The 17,694-nt window shown below is 44.9% G+C and overlaps 1 protein-coding gene across 2 annotated transcripts in view; it reads right to left on the reverse strand.

Moving 5' to 3' along the window:
* aass (aminoadipate-semialdehyde synthase) overlaps positions 1–17,694 on the reverse strand; it is a 122,670-nt gene that overhangs the window by 30,845 nt on the left and 74,131 nt on the right. For both annotated transcript variants that reach the window (XM_068050892.1, XM_068050893.1), the window contains exons 15-19: positions 14,948–15,077; positions 9,621–9,731; positions 3,397–3,505; positions 2,751–2,891; positions 1,232–1,399 (exon numbers count right to left, since the gene is read on the reverse strand). In XM_068050892.1, coding sequence (XP_067906993.1) covers positions 1,232–1,399; positions 2,751–2,891; positions 3,397–3,505; positions 9,621–9,731; positions 14,948–15,077 — 659 coding nt within the window. The remainder of the gene's footprint in view (positions 1–1,231; positions 1,400–2,750; positions 2,892–3,396; positions 3,506–9,620; positions 9,732–14,947; positions 15,078–17,694) is intronic.

The raw sequence follows: 17,694 nt of genomic DNA on the forward strand, positions 1-17,694 counted from the left end.
TGGGGAGGGGGAAGGAGGTAGGTTTGTCAGTGCAGTGGGGGTAGGGGGGTGGGGGAAATGGGGTCAAATATACGTAATGGGTGTAGGGGATGGTAGGAAGGGCTGAACCTTAAACTTTGTGCAGTTTGGGAGGGAAAGGTCAGATGTAAAGTAAGTGTTTTTTGGGGGAAAAATGGAAAATAGCTATTGGATTGATTGTGTGGGGGGGGGGGGGGGAAGGAGCATTAGAAATGTATTTATTTAATTTTGGGTGTAGGACTTTAAAAATTTGAATTGGGCAGCAGGGCTGGCTGCCCTTTAAAAACGGCACCAGCTCCTGAACACAGTCAGCTGACACCATTGCCAAGGACAGACAGCTCGTCCTCTCCACGAGACTGGGGGGGCAGGGGGGGGGGGGCGGGCGCATGCCGGCCCGGCTATATAATTGAGCCGCCACGCTTAAGATCACTGTGGCTCTACGGCGTTCAGCCTGCGTGAGCGAGCTGCCATTTTTTGAGCTCGCCGCTGAGATCAGCAGCGGGCTCTTAAAATCCAGCCCTTTATTACTGATGTCCTTGTTCTACAGACTGCTTGTCTCTGCCCTTCACTTTATATTTTGGTCACAAAACACAGCTTCCATTACAACTCTAGTTATTTCAGAACTGTACAACAAAATACAGACACATTTCTAGTTTGTCACAGAGCTAATGTCAGATTATTATTTCAAAATAAATCAAGAAAGTAGCATCAGAGGACAAAAATAGGATTGGGTGAGCAGTACATTTAGTTCAGCTATTAAAAAGTAATTATTGAAAGGATAATGAATATTTATAATAATCTACCAAGAAAATTAAGAAAGGCACATTCATTAGGGTTCTTCAAAATATAATTAGATGTCAATTCAGAACAGTTAATAAGGGATGGTATTTGATGGGCTGAATAGGCTTTACCCATTCCTAATGTTTCTTCATCTGTAAACTTTGTCTGACAGTCCTATTCAGTGAGGGCAGCACAGCTTTGTACAGAAAGCAACTATCATGCATATCTCAGACCAATTTGGCAGTCCATTTAAACAGCTTCCCATGTTCACCGGCTACCAATTAATGCTGTACCCTTTCACCAGAAAGAAACACAGCCAGCTTTCTAGTGGCTAAGCCTTGTATGATAACCTCCTGCTGTGTCATGATGAATTACAACTGGCATTTCTAATTTATCAGTTTGGATTAAGCAACTTGAAGTTTCCCATTCTTACCTTGTATCTCAGGGTGCCCCGTAACAAAGTCTGAGCTGACTGGATGCCGTATGGCATGGCGTATTTGAGACTGTCTCTGTTTGGTATACCCTCTAGGTTGAATCCTGGGAAGAAGGCCATTGGACTGGCATTGTCAAGTGCAGCACCTCCTGCTGGGATGTCAACAACCTGCAGATTAAGCATATTGATAGACCATAATGTATTCAAGCACTACATTTAAACAGAGCTCACAAACATTGGAGGGGTGAACTTTCACTAGAATACTCCTGGGCATCCACTGTAAATTTCAAAGAAGAGAGGCAAAAACCCCAGAAATGCAGTTCTTTCTGCCAAGTTAAGGTAGATCAGTGGAAGAATGGCTGTGGAAATTCACCTAACTTTTCATCACATTCCGTGTGTCGCCATTTGTTTGCAATAAAAATACCTGGGCCAAGAATTTCTCCGGTTACTGTGCATAATAGCTTCCGAATTTTACTGGAAATACAAACAAAGGAAATCTTGACAAGTACATTCATAAGGCTGCTACATATAGTGAGCAGGTGAACTGTTACCCCATGTTCAACAATAGTCATGAGCCAGGCACAGAACTGAATGACACAGAACTAATTACAGAATGCTGCTCCCTAACTTCAGCTGGACATCACCCACTAACTTTCCCTATCATTTTATTTATGTTCCATTATCAATGGCCCTAATGGTTCCATTTTGCATTGAACTTTAATGAAAAAGGCAACAAAACCACCACCTCAATGAATACTGTGTCCAAATATTTCAGAGCACATGTTGCTGGCAGGAAGCAGCTAGAGGAGACATCAAGGACTGTACAGCCTCAAGTGCACTGGAGCTTAGTATTTGAATGCAAAGGATAAAGGTGGTGCACATTCGCAAAGGTGCGGTTAAGCAACTGAAATCTGGTTCGAGGGCCCAGCGTGTTTTAATATGCATTTATTTTTAAATACTAGATGTTCTCCCATGATGATGCATGTTTGTACTTTGCAGTCTGGAGCACAATTGTGATGTTTAGTGTCCAAGATGGAGTTTTGTTTCATCTGCCCTTCCCTCTGGTGACCATTGCTCACGTCTCCGCAGTGGGGAAGTGGTCTCCATATCCAGGTAATTGCAGATGCTTGTAAATTCCAGAGGTCAATTAGAGGATAATTGTGGCTACTTGTATAAACAATAGCTCAATTAGAGAGGAATTGTAGGTCCTTGTAAGTTTTTGCTTCAAGGTTGGAAAAACCCTACATAAAATGATTGCCTTTTTATTAAAATGTTTGTCTGTCACCAACTGTGATACTTTGAGTGTCACAGACCAGATCTTATATCCATAGTAACTGATGAGCTGCTGAAGGACAAATTCTATTTCTATTAATGAGCTCTTTCTGATGCCAGTCATGATCATTTTTGCATTAACACCTGTAAAGAGCTGTTTGACACTGTGTCATGAATTGTCTTTGTCACCGAAAAAAAGACAGTAAAATAGGGTTCAATACAAATAAATTAAAACCTAATATTTTACCTTTCCATCCCTTAAGTAGATGGCTGGACGGATTGTATTTAACAGAACTCCAGAAGGACTCCAGCTGAACTTGTACCCGAGGGGATTACCAGAACATTCAGGGGCAGGGAGACCCCCACAGAAAGAAACATACGACTCTACCTAAAGAAAGAAAAAACATAAATCATGGTCCAATAAAGCCAATGCACACTTCAGTTTTATAACTATTACAAATGTAAAATGATCTTCACTCCCACTGTAGATGACTTTTAATAAAACCTGTCCAATTACAATTGTTCCCAACCCTTCTGGACTTCTCATTCTGGAACTTTCCCCTGATCCCAAACCTAACAATGCACATTGCATTAGTTTGGCAGCAAGGGACAGTGGATGTACCCAATTAATTTTTATTTTATTCAAGTACCGCTATAATAAGTAGTCTTCACTATTGTGGATATTATTTGATATGTAAAAATTGTATTCAGAAGTCTCAGCATATTTCCCTTTTCCTTATAGCCCAGAAGAATCTGATTTTATAAACAGTTTTTGGTTGGATACTTGGACTGCTCGACAGAACTAGAATTTCATCCTTTGGCATAAATATTGTGAATCTAAAAAGTGATATGATCCAATGTGGAGATGAGCTGCTTAAAATAATAGCACTCACTGTTAAACCTTGCTCTTTTGCTTCATCAATACGTTTCATCGCCAGCATGTGGTCAATCCCTGGATCCAGACCAATCTCATTCACAATAGTAATCCCAGCATCTAGTACACTATACAAGACAGGCAATGGGAAAAACATCCAAAATCAAATCATTAACACTTCTTTCCTCCCCATGCAACTTTCATATGTGTTCCTTTAATTAAAGAGATACGGACAGGGCTCAATAAAAACCAAGCACTGAACAAGATCTGGCCATTTATCCACAAGGCAAGCAGTTAACATAAGCATCTCACACAGTTACTTTTGTTATAATACACTGGCTGAATTTTTCATCTCCCAATCATTGTCAATGGGACAAAATATCAAATAAGAGGTGAAGGTGGAAAGGTGCACCAATCGTCATCATTGCAAGTTCAAAATATATTTGGGGTGCATGCACCATTTACAGTTTTGTATACATATCATTATTCTCTCATGTTGGTGGTGAGGAGGAATAATATTTATACAAAGAAAGTGTTTCCCTGCATTTATATTTGTTATGTTTCTGTACAAGTGCAACAATATTCCGCACAGTACTGGGATTTTGCCTACAGCATGACATCACTGTCACACACTGCTGCTTTTTAAAATGGGACATTTTTAATTGCATGAGATTACAAATTATTTTTAGCAGCTTGACCTTAAACCTAGTGGCGGTGGTTCAGTTAACATCCTAGAAACTCAGGTGAACACGGTTACGCACAAGATTAGGCAGAAAGTGGGGTGGAGTGAGGAGGGTGACAGATATGGAGGAGGCCATGAGAGCTCTGCATGGGCAACGTGAGGGTGAATCAGTGGACTGACTATAAATTAGGCCTTGATATAATGCTGTGGGATTGTTCATGCACGAACTCTTATGTATGAAAGTCCATATTTGGTGTAGAGTTTCCAAGTGTATTAACCATACTTTAATACACACAGAGTATAATATCAGGACAGTGGAAATCAGGGCAAGGAAGAGAAAGCAAAATACTCCCATTGCGCTCTTCAGGACTTGTTAGATATTCCACTTGTTACACTGTCTCCTGATAAATAAAGTCTCGAGGTCATTGGTGAACCATGTGTGAAAACTGGCTGAAAGCTATTTATGAAATCTTTCATTATTCCTCTTCAGAGAAGCAGTTGTGTGAACGTTGCCCCAAGGACCACAGATCATCATTGCTTGAATTAGTTTATTCATAGTTTTGTGATCAATTGTTTAAAGGGAGAAAATCCGTTAAGTTTAATACAGCTTAAAATAAAATATTTATGACAGGAAGTTAAACTTGTATCCAACAGGAATTGAACTAAACCCCAAATTCTGTTTTTACTCTATTCATTCCCATTAACTGTGTATACAGCTGTGAAATTGTGAATTATTAGTGTTAGTGTTTATGGCAAACATTCATATATCACTCAGATGTCATGGTTTTAGATTCAGTGTCCTCTTGCTGCCATTAGTAGAGGAAAATTAACACTGTTCCTGGCTCCTACCTGCCATTGCTGCTATCAGATTGAATGTGCCTGTACTTTGTTGGTGGGAATTATTGCCATCATTGTGCAACATCAGGAAATACTGCCCATCGCATGCAGCAGGCTTCAATCCCCCGGGATGGCAACAGCATCAATCAGGAGCCGTGAATGGTGCTTGGGTGTAGAAGCCAGAAATAGCATTGAGAAGGGAAGATTTGAGTGTGTCGGCACGGACTGGGAGGGGGAAAATGGGCAAGACTGCCAACTTGAACAGAGGGAGAAGAAGAGTGTCAGCATGAACTTGGCTGGGGCAGAAAAGGTAAGCGTGCCACAGTGAATGAGATGGCAGAGAGGGAAAAAGTACCAGAATGAATTGGGTCAGTGACGAAGGGAGAGAAGCCCCACTGTTACTGCTGCTGTTATAACTCCTGGACCCTCCCCTACTACTGATACAGCTTCTGCACCTCTGCACCAGGACCGCGGACCGACTGCATGGACCGGGAGCCAAGTGGGACCATGTCCGTGGCAAGACCCCGGGTGGCCACAAGATTTCGTGATGCCTCCCTGGAGATTCTCCTCCAGGCTCGAAGGGACAGGCAGCAGGAGGTCTTCTTTCCAAGGGATGGCAAGAAGAGACCTTCCCGCCTGACCAAGCAAGCCTGGATGGAGATCGCAGAGGTGTCAGCAGCCATGGAATCACTTCCTGGAACTGGATCCTGTGCCGCAAGAGGGTCAATGACCTCCTCCGCTCTGCAAGGTGAGTCCTGCGTACCCATCTCCTCTCTGGGGCTTGCATGTGGCTATGTGGGAGGGAGTGCAACAAGAGGACAGAGTGACCACAAATGTGGTGGCAACTCTGCTACGTGCTGGCAGATGCATGGCTGCATCTTGGCGACAGGCCGTCATCTTTCAGAGCTCACCCCCATTACATCCCCGAGAATGGACATGGGAAGGAACCATTTAGGAGATCCCATCAGGGGACGAGGAGCTGTCACTTTTGCTCTTCAAGCAAAGTCAAACCGTATTTACACGCAGGCGAAATGGGCCCACAACACTGGGGAGACATCAAGGACGGGCGGTGGGATCCCTGATGCCTGTTCTCTGATGCTGGCAGAGGAAGAGGCGGTTCTTGAGCTAATAGGGGTGCAGGGCGGCCATGCAATTGCAGATGGTGAGACTGGAGTGTGCGCACAAGAAAATTACGCAACATTTTGTTCATGTGTCCTCCACTACACTTCTCCAGATCCACATCACACATGGTTGGCTTGAGGAGATCTGAACAATCAAACCCACAAATGTTTGTGTTCTGTCATGCAGGTCATGGCACATCGGAGGCACGCGCAGCTGCTGGGACATGGGGCCTGCAGCTTACCTGTGGAGCAGGAGGTGAGGTAATCAGAGGATGCACCGTCCACACCATTCCCCTGCACCTTCTACTAGAGCAGATACTTTCACAACAGTGGGCATGTGCTCAGGCTGAGATTCAGGGTCACAAGATGGTGAGAACACCACATACATGCCCGAGAAGCTGACAGAGGCTGTTACAGCGGAGACCACTGAAAGTCGGAGGACTGTGGAAGGCCAGGCCTATGCTGGGCCCCAGACTGATGAGCATCTGGTCTTGGCAGCATAGTTCATGCTGGAGTTGCAGAGAGGTAAGGGAACATCTGGCGGACCTGCGCGGCCATGGAGGATGGAGGAGTCCGTCCGTGCCAAGAGTGCTACCATGTCTCAGACATATGAGTGTGTGACCTCCTCCAGCGTGAGGGAGGCTACCCTCCAGATCCCACAAATGTACGCAGACCTGCACACCATCGCCTTAGCCATGAGCTCAACGTAGCAGTGACAAGGTGAGAGAGGGACATAGCGCCTGGTGTCTTCTTCAGGTCCTTGACCTTCTATGGTCAGCAGGAGGTTCAAGTGAGCCTTGAAAGGGAGGAGGAGAGGCTGACATCCACATCTGAGGGCACCCCTCAAGGTGCTCTGAGTGTAGACAGCGGTTCCTCTGCCAGTGAGCCCAGCTCCAGTAGCTGCAACAACTTAGGAAGCTCCTATCATGTGCAGGAACCCCTCAGGCAGACAGGGACCTCCAGGCTTCAGGCAGCCACAGGACACCAGCTAAAGTCATCCCAGACCAAAGGACAGTCTGATCAGCAACCTGCCTCCACCTCAGCTGCCAGTGCAGGGGTCGCACCCCATAGCAGCACATGAAAATGTAAAAAGAGCATCTGAACACACTTCACGGGTGTATTAATTGTGGCTTTTGCATTGACTCCTGTATTTGGTGTAATAAATAGATTTCAGATTCAATGCTGTAAATGGCTCTAACCTTGACCCTTTCACGGCTGAATTGTGAGATGTAACCTTCACCCTTACTCACTTAATAGGCTGCCAGTGTAGGCCTGGTGAACCTGGGCGCTAGGCACTGGAGTGCAATAGGAAGGAATCGATAGGCAGAACACAGTGAGGTGAGTCTTTACTGAGTGCACTTTGGGAGATCATCATGGGGGTAGGAAGGGGGTATGTATGAGATTGTCTCCTGTGCACATCTGTCCATGGCCCTGGCATCTGGTCCAAGGGAATCAAGGTCCAGTGCTGCCTGCTCATTAGCATCCTCCATATCCTCCTTGTGAGATGAGGATCGGTGACCAATCATGTCCTCTTCATGCAAGACGTCCCCCCTCTGCTGTGCTGGTGCAGGGCACAACAGACCACCACGATAAGAACATAAGAACATAAGAAATAGGAGCAGGAGTAGGTCATTCAGCCCCTCAAGCCTGCCCCGCCATTCAGTAAGATCATGGCTGATCTGTCCCAGGCCTCAACTCCTCTTTCGGGCCTGCTCCAAATACGATACGCGAGAACCTCGCTGGTCCATACCGCAGAGCTCCGCAGGATCGATCGAATCACCGGAATCACATCTTCAGAAGCTCAATGGCCTGCTCAATAGTCGCTTAGAGGGACCTGTGGCAGGTGTTCTACCTCTTTTCTGCCGCAGTGCAAGGGTTCCTCACAGGCATCAGTAGCCATGTCTTCAATCCATCCCTGAAGGCAAGTGGGGGGCCTGAAAATCTGTGGCAACTGGTACTGTCGAAGTATGTAGACATCATGGTTCCTTCCTGGGAGGCAGGCACACACCTGCAGGAAAGGCCTTTGGCGGTCGCGGAACAGTTGAACATTGATTGAATGTTCCTGTTGATGAAGGCCGCTGGCTGCTTGTTGGGAGTGTTGATTGCCACATGTTTGCAATCAATAACACCTTGCACCTGTCGGAATCTAGCGAAGGCCCTCTCCGCCTGACTGTCAGGGTCGTTCTGGTACTGCACATAGTCACCAGCCCTCTTGAACAGGGTATTAGTCACATCCTTGATGCAGAAGCCTGCTGTCTGAGAGAATCTACACATGTCCCCAGTGGATCCCTAGAAACAGCCAGATGCATAGAAGTTGAGTGCCACAGCGATCTTCAGGACCATGGGTTTTGGGTGCTCACTGAAGCCCAGGGGTCGTAGCTCATCCTGCAGCATAGCACATAAGGCGATGATGGCCTCCCTGCAGAGCCACAATCTGTGCTCACACTGCTGCTCAGACTTTGGAGGTATCTGAGGCCAGTCTGGTACACCCTCTGGAGTGGATAGCGCCTTCTTGGCTTAGCTGGCTGCTACCGCTCTCTTATTGGAGCTTCGCAGGCAGGCCCAGCTGGATCCTGGCCCTACCTGAGTCGCTGCTGTGCGGCACAGGGGTCCACAAAGATGGGGTGTATGAGACCGACGGCAGATGATTTTTATCCCTCCTGTTTACTATTCTTGCAGAAACAAACTTGCCTTGGGACCTTCCAATTGCTATGCCCCTTCTGAATACACACTAATGCCCCTCAGTGCCCACCCTTGCAGACAGCCCAGCACGGCAGGCCAGCAATAGCCTCCACACCCCTCTCTTCACTGCTCCCCATGGCTGCCATCCCACAGTGGCATTGAGGCCTTGCCTTGGTGCCCCTACCTTTAAATGGCCAGGGATCTGACGGCACATGATCTACATGTGCTGTTGACAAGATTTAAAATAGTGTTTCTAACACTAGTCATTCTAACTAACTGTTCATTAATTCAAGTTGCAATCTTGCTGCATCCTAGTGGCAACGCCGCCTTGGAGCTTTCTCGTCGCTGACAACATCTGGCACCAACGTCATGATGCGGGTTTCTGGGCAAGCGCGTCCACCCCGAATTCTCGGCCAGCCTAACACCTCCACTCCCGCTCCTGCTGACCGGATTAAAATCCAGCCTCTGGTCTCAAATCTCTGCCCTTGGCCCATAAGCCTTTGCATTTTTATATTCAAATACTTATGCACTTTCATTTTAAAAGCTATCATGGATTTGTGTCCATTATTGATTCTGGTACCATATTCCATGTCTTGACAATCCTCCAAGTAGCAATCTTTCTTAACCTCTCCCTTTGTTCATTTGGCGATAAATTTATTATCCTCTACTTACTGCCATATTGACCAGTGGAAATAGTTCTTCCCACTTTATTTTATCAAAACGTCTCATAATTTTGAACAGTTGGAGCTTTACAAAGAAAAAAATAGCTTTTTAAATGTATTTTCAGGTGGATTCAATACACTTGACAAATGTTAAACTAAATAGCATTCAGCTGAAAGTTCAGTGAGACATTCTAAAGACTCGAAAGGTGAAAAGGGTAAAATTTCACATTGAGCAACCAGCTCTTCATATAATACCAACCTTTGATGCATTTCTTTCATTTCAGGAGACTGGTAGCTTGCTGTTACCATGTTCACTTTTTGATTGATGCATTCCTTCATCACCATGGGATGAAAAAGACCAGGTAGTAAACTAGACAGGGATGAAAAATCAAAGATTGTTTCAGAGCACCAATAGTGGCCTTTCATAGACAGTGTGAGGCTGTGGTAAACCAGGGATGGGGGGTGGGGGGCAGTGGGAGGAACCAGGCGGGCCTGTGTCCAGACAGTGAGGGGCTATGGCAGACCGTGTGAGCCTGTGACAAGACAGCTCGGGCCTGTGACGGGCGATACAGGCCTGTGCTTCCTTGAAATTAGCAACCTGTGGTAATTATTCAGGGCTGATAAAAAAAAAGTATACAGAATCTTCTTTTCAACAGAAGCTATGTGATAAAATCATCCTCACATGCTGCCTCCATCCACTACGGTATTTTTATTTATCCCAAAGTCAACATCATTCGAAGATCCTGTAGTATAAGGTTGTAAAAGGTTAATACCAATGACAGAGAGAGATAATGTAACATTCATGAGAAAGGCTTGAAAAGAAGAAGGTATAACAGCATGAAGGATGCTAGCTTAGGTGGCTTGCAGAGAGTGTATAGTTTAGTTTAGAGATACAGCACTGAAACAGGCCCTTCGGCCCACTGAGTCTGTGCCGACCATCAAGCACCCATTTATACTAATCCTACACTAATTCTATATTCCTACCACATCCCCACCTGTCCCCAAATTTCCCTACCACCTACCTATACTACGGGCAATTGCTAATGGCCAATTTACCTATCAACCTGCAAGTCTTTGGCATGTGGGAGGAAACCGGAGCACCTGGAGGAAACCCACGCAGACACAGGGAGAACTTGCAAACTCCACACAGGCAGTACCCAGAATTGAACCCTGGTCGCTGGAGCTGTGAGGCTGCGGTGCTAACCACTGCGCCACTGTAATTGTAATTGTGAATAATAGAATTGTTAGTTAACCTTTACTGGAGTCTAAGACTTTCTCTATAATGTCCTACAATGCTACAAATATAATACAACTAAACCCAACATGGTGAAAACTACCAGGAGAATCTGAAGATCTCCTTACCTTTGGAAGGAACACCAGAGAAGTTTAAAGATAAATACTGGCCCGGTACAGTAAGAAAACTACTTACCTACAGAAGAAGCTGTGAAGAACTCCACAGCTTTGGTGAGTCACAGAAATACATGCTGCTCACAGAACAGAAGCGTGGTGATCTGCAAGTAGAATCCAGCGATCGGGTGAGTCACAAAACCGACCGTCGCGGATCGCGTTAAGAGCCTTTGAAAAGCTTGAAGTAATTTTCTAAAGGCATGGTGTTCAAAAAAAAAAATAGGGAAAAACTCAATCCTTCATGAGGGCTGAATGCAGGCGAAAAGGGGGAAGCCCCCGAAAAGCTTGGGAACTCCTGAAAAGTGTGGGAAACCTCCAAAAACATTAAGGCAAGCAAGCCTGAAAAGAAAACTGAATTTCTCAAAGGGGAAAACCATTAAAAAACCTATTAAAACAGTGGGGAACTCTCGAACACGGCTGGGACACATCCATTTTAAAGCAACCAAGCCTGATAAAAATACAAACAAGCAGAATTTCTTAGAGAGGGAAGCATCCTAAAAAGTCTATTAAAAAACGCAATATGGGTCCAAAATTGGGAATGCCTGAGAGTTTCCAGAATCAAGAGGGACCCAATCAGATTCAAAACTGGGCATTATGGAGAATAACGGTTCCTAAGGTTTAGAATTGCTTCACAACTCCATACAAAATCTGAAGTGGAACAAGTGGCGCAGTGGTTAGCACCGCAGCCTCACAGCTCCAGGGACCCGGGTTCGATTCCAGGTACTGCCTGTGTGGAGTTTGCAAGTTCTCCCTGTGTCTGCGTGGGTTTTCTCCGGGTGCTCCGGTTTCCTCCCACAAGCCAAAAGACTTGCAGGTTGATAGGTAAATTGGCTATTATAAATTGTCACTAGTGTAGGTAGGTGGTAGGGAAATATAGGGACAGGAAGGGATGTTTGGTAGGAATATGGGATTAGTGTAGGATTAGTATAAATGGGTGGTTGATGTTCGGCACAGACTCGGTGGGCCGAAGGGCCTGTTTCAGTGCTGTATCTCTAATCTAAAAAAATCTAATCTAAGTGAAGACCCTTCTTTATTCAGCAGGTGCGATTGCTGATGACGTAATTGGCCAACAAGGGATCAACGAGGCAACCGATAAATTTGAAGAGATACTCCAAGCCTTTGATAAGTACTTTAACCTCCGTACCAATAAAATCTTGGAATGAGCCAAATTTAATCAGCGGGCACGGATGATTGACGAATCTGTAGAATCCTATATTAATGACCTGTATAGATTGGCAGAAGGTTGCGAATACAGCCAATTAAAGGCAGAACTAATCAGAGACAGGATCGTCATCGGTATTGTAGATGAATCCTTGTCAGACCTGTTGAAATACAAGGAAGGCGTTACACTGGAAAAGACCATTCAAATTGTAAGACATGGTTGTAGGTCGCAAAAGGAATAGGGAGATCCTACGAGCTGAGGACAAGCTGCGGATGAGAAGGAGTCCAATGCCCATCCAACTGGTTAAGCCAAAGCCAGGGAAACACTTTGAGGAACAGAAAAAACATACAGATGAGAAGGCGAATGACATAGGAAAACCTTGCCAATATTGTGGAGCCAAGAAGACCCACAGATGAGAGCAGTAGCCAGCAAGTAAAGCTGAGTGCTTTTGTGTAAATTGTGTAAAAACAGGACACTATAGGAAGTTGTGCCACAACAAAATTTCTTTGTTTAGAAGGTACAAAGCAAAAGACCTTCACACAAAGAACAGTGAATCAAGTATAACAATATCCATAAGAGAAAGAACCAGGAGATTTCTTGGAAGAAATCAGTAATCCGGACGAAGATCTCTGGACAGCAGACACCTATGTGAATGGACACCTCATGAATTTTAAGCTTGACATAGGGACTAGCAGTTTTATCTGACCGGGAGCCTTGTGTGAAAGAGACATTACCTGCAACTGACAGAAATACAGTTGCATGGTCCAGGCGGGACACAACTGCGAGTAAAAGGCAAACTCCAAGCAACTCTTCAGCATAAAAGGAAGAAAACTGGTAGAGACTTTATACGTCTTACACAATCAAGAATTTTCTTTACTGAGCAGCAATGCATTCTTGCAACTGCAGCTGATTAAAAAGGTAACCAAAGTCAAAGGTAAACAATTCCTTCTAATCGTCAACCGATGCACTATCAAGGGCAAGCGTAGATCATCAATCATAGGAAGTCTTGAAATTCGTGGTGACAGAGTCATACTCGCAACACACAGCACAAAGTTGGCCAACAAGCACACAGAAGTTGCGAGAAATATGACAAGCACAGAAGAATGACAAGGAATACATTCGCATGAGACAATATTGTACACATTGGCGGCCACAAGGAAGTTCAGAAGGGAGAACAATGAAGACGTTCCATGAGTATAGGAAATACTTTACCATAATTAATGATTTATTATTTTACAATGAAAGAATTGTTATTCCTACTTCAATGAGATCCGATATCTTAGATCGATTACACCAGGGCCATTTGGGTATAATCAAGTGCAAAGAGAGGGCACGATCTTCAATATGGTGGTGTGGGATATCTAAGGGTATCGAGACCACGATCAACAACTGTCAGACATGCGTGATACAGAGGCCAGAACACCGCGAACCGCTGTTGACTACCCAATTTCCAACTAGCCATTAGCAAAGGCTAATCATGGATTTATTCATCTTTGGTGGGAAGTCATATATTATCATTATCGGCTACATTTCCAGGTGGCTAGCAGTCCGACAATTACGTTCTACAAGCATCAAGGTATTATCAGAATCCTTAAGGACAGCTTCGCCACACATGGGATTCTGAATGAAATATCAATCAGGCATCAGACCACAGTTTGAGAAGGAATGTTTTACCCAGTTTGCCGTGAAGATGGACTTTCAGCATTTTACAAGCTCACCGAGGTCTTCACAGTCCAAGAGCGAGGCAGAACGAGGTGTGAGAACCATAAAATCTTTACTCAAGAGAAATGAAGATCTTCCGATCTCACTCCTAGATTATTGTTCAACAGCACTACTGTGCGGATTGTCACCAGCAGAATTACTGTTGGGAAGGAAGTTAAGAACACAGCATCCAGTATTGCCTCAACAATTAGTACCTGGATTGAAGACAGATGATTATGAGAAAGTTTGAGAAAGAGAAAACTCCTACATATGGAAACAAACCCGGAATTACAATCGGAGATTTCGAGCGAGAAGCTGACCCAAATTAAACAATGGTCAAAAAGTTTGGATATGTGACCTGGAATGAGAAGGTACAGTAATCCATAAACATGAGGACTCAGCGATTGTATGTTTGTACAAATGAATTAAAGGAACATACAAAGGAATTGGAGGAATATCATTCTTATCCCGCAAATCCATCTGCAAGATCCAGATTAAGATGAACAAACCCAAACCGAATGGAATACTACAACCCATAGAAACAAAACACCAGGTCAGAAACTAGACTTCTTACGAAGACTACTGATCATCCCAGACAGATTACAACCAGCTCAGGGAGAGTTGTCAAACCTCCGATGAGACTGAATCTGTAAAATCAGAGACTTGGGGGGAGACAGAGTAGTAGAGTAGTTATAAATGTATATATATTTGGAAAAATGTTGGATAAAGACTTGAGGGGAGATGTAGTATAAGGTTGTAAAGGGTTAATACCGAAGATACTGAGAGACCCCTCCCACTGTATGAGTGATGATGTAACAGTCACATGAGATTGACTTGAGAGGAAGAAGGTACAGCAACACGAAGGATATTCGCTTAGGTGGCTTGTGGAGAGTGTATATAGTAACTGAATAATAAAGAGTTGTTAGTTGACCTTTACCGAAGTCTAAGACTTTCTCTAGAATGCCCTACAACACTACTAATACAAAAATTAAACCCAACAGATCCTACTGAGATTCCCTCTCTCAGAATGGAACTCTACACCTGCTCAGTGCTCTCCCTCTATCTCTTCAGCTACAATCAGGAACAGAAATATCATCACACAATATAACTAGCTTTCTACTGCTCCATGGCATTGCTCAGCATGAAACGAATACACTGTACCAAAAATTCTTCTTAAACAGCTTCCTAGAGAAGATAAAATTCTATCCTCAAGGGAAAGAGGTTTACTCTGCGAGGTGATGTCAAGACTGGAATGAATTAAGACGTTTCCATTGGCGAGTAGAAAACTTTATACGAGTGGCAGGACATAAACTAACCTGATCACAAGGTCATGCGATTTCACCAATGAGGAAAGTTTATCTCCGTCTTTCTTCACATCCAGTATAACTGGAGTGGTGTGGCTGTACTTTGAAGTCAGCTTTTCCAACTGGTCTTCTAGTACTGATGCTACAGAACAAAATAAAAAATGGACATTAGTTTAATCTTTACTTATCTATTTGATTTAAAAGCCATTACATTACATGAAAACTCAAACCATGATACTTGATACTCACGCAAATTCTCACAGAAGAATTTTTATTTACATTTACATTTTGTTCACAGAGTTGAAGCTGAATGGCCTGTCCTTGTTCCAATGTGTGTGGCAACTGTGGCTTAGTGATAGACTCCTGTCTCAAAAGGTTGTGGGTTTAAGCCAAATTCCAGAGGTTTGATCACAAAATCTAAGCTGACACTCCAGTGCAGTACTGAAGGAGTACTGCACTGTCAGAGGTACCATCTTTCAGTGAGACCTTAAACCGAGGCCCTGTCAGCCCTCTCAGGCGGATGTAAAAAGATCCCATGGCAATATGGCAACATTTGAAGTAGAGAGGGGGATTTCTTCCCAGTGTCCTGGCCGATATTTGTCGCTCAACCAACATCACCAGAACAGATTATCTGGTCTTTATCACAATGCTGTTTGTGGGAGCTTGCTGTGCACGAATTGGCCGCCACATTTCCTGTGCCTCCAAATTATTTCATTGGTTGTAAACTGCTTTGGAAAATCCTGAGGTTGCAAAAGGCCCTCTATAAATGCAATTCCTTCTTTCTTGTTATTGGGTACAGGTTAGAAGGGGGATGAATGCATCTACAAGTACTCAACATCATGCTAAATTCTCATAATAATAGCACAGAAGGAAGGTCCCAGAATGAGATCCTGACCTCCTCTTTAGTGATATATTTACTTACTACTTCTTAGACCAAACTATTCCCACAAGGAGCCCATTTTCTGAAGCCACCGTTCTCCTAGGAACATAGGATTAGGAGTGGGCCATTTAGGCCCGAGCCTACTCCTCATTCAATGAGATCCTATGTGCCCTAACTCCATATACCCACTTTTTCCCCTTATCCCTTAATACCTTTGGAAAACAAAAATCCTGGACAGCAAGACCTGGACAGCATTCAGGCTTGGGCTGATAAACAGCAAATAACATTCACGCCACACAAGTGCAAGGCAATTGTTAGTTCTATATAAAATGTGTTTAGTTATAAGCAGGTGGAGGGCATTAATTGGGGTTTCACCTAAGCATGTAAAAGAGACACTTACTGACACTATGGTGCCATTGAATTAGGAGGAGTATGTTTGCAATGTTTCACCCTGAATAAATTTAAGACTAAGTACAGACTGGCTCCAGTATCATTCTTCACCAACTAGCCTTCAGGAATAAAACAGCAATGCGCATCTCCAACAAGAGAGAGAATCTAACTATCTTCCCTTGAAATTCAATGGCATTACTGTCACTGAATTCCCCCACTCCAATATCCTGGAGGCTAACATTGATCAGAAACTTAATTGAACCACCCATATAAATACCGTGCCTACAAAAGCAGGTCAGAGGCTAGGAATTCTGTGGTGAGTAACTCACCTCCTGACCAAATCAGGAATGTGATGGAATACTCTCCACTTGCCTGCAGATCCAACAACACTCAAGAAGCTCAACACCATCCAAGACAAAGCAGCCCGCTTGATTGGCACTCCATCCACCACCTTCAACATTCACTCCCTCCATCACTGGTGCACAGTGGCAGTAGTGTGTACCATCTACAAGATGCACTGCAGCAACTCATCAAGGCTCCTTTGACAGCACCTTCTAAACCCATGATCTTTACCACTGAGAAGAACAAGGACAGCAGACACATGGGAACTAGAGCATGGCTACCCGAGCCGAACCCAATGGGACCCGACAACATGTGTCAGGTCCGGTTGCTCTTCCGGGTCGAGCCTTCAGGCTCGGCTTGGGTCAAGCACAGTGACATCCAGGACGTCAAGGCGAGAAACACCCCGTACTAGTCTGCAGTGAGCGATTCCATCCAAGGCAGAGCACAATCTCTTCAATAAAGTTGATTATATTCCGGTGGTCAGGTCGGGCGCAGGAAAAAATGAAAGGACTCGGGCCAGGTCGGATGTGGTTCTGTTGGGCTCGGGTCGGGTTTAATTTGCAGACCCGAGCAGACCTTTAATGAGAACACCACCACCTGCAGGTTCCCCTCCAGGTCACTCACCATTGTGACTTGGCACTATATTGCCGTTCCTTCACTGTCGTTTTGTCAACATCGTAGAACTCCCACCTTTAAAAGCACCGTGGGTGTATTTCACACATTGGGCTGGATTTTGTAGTGCCAGTGGGGCTCCCGGCACCGAGCCAAAAAGTGGAGCGGAAACCCTGGTCTTTTCGAGCTTCCCAGCGCAATCATATGCTGTTTCTGAACCAAAGTGCCCAGCTCCAAGATCTCTGTCCCTTTAAAGATGGGAATCCTGCCTCCAAGAGCTGCCGGCCAATCACAGGGCCAGCAGCTCAGCAGTACCACTGGGAGCGGTGGCCACTGCCGATACTGCAGAGGCCTTGGACCCAGGCCCAGTGCTGGAACCCCAGACCTCAGGTAAGTGAGGCGGGGTTGCCGGAGCCACCTGGAAGGCCCCAAAGAGGGGGAGGTGGGAGGGTGGGCATGAGGTCCAAGGAGGTGGGGGGGGGGGGGGTTCCAGAATGGTACTGCTTTTGCCAGCAGAGGTCCTCCAAGGGCCATA

The sequence above is a fragment of the Heterodontus francisci genome, chromosome 18 (genome assembly GCF_036365525.1).
Source record: "Heterodontus francisci isolate sHetFra1 chromosome 18, sHetFra1.hap1, whole genome shotgun sequence".
Lineage (NCBI taxonomy): Eukaryota > Metazoa > Chordata > Chondrichthyes > Heterodontiformes > Heterodontidae > Heterodontus > Heterodontus francisci.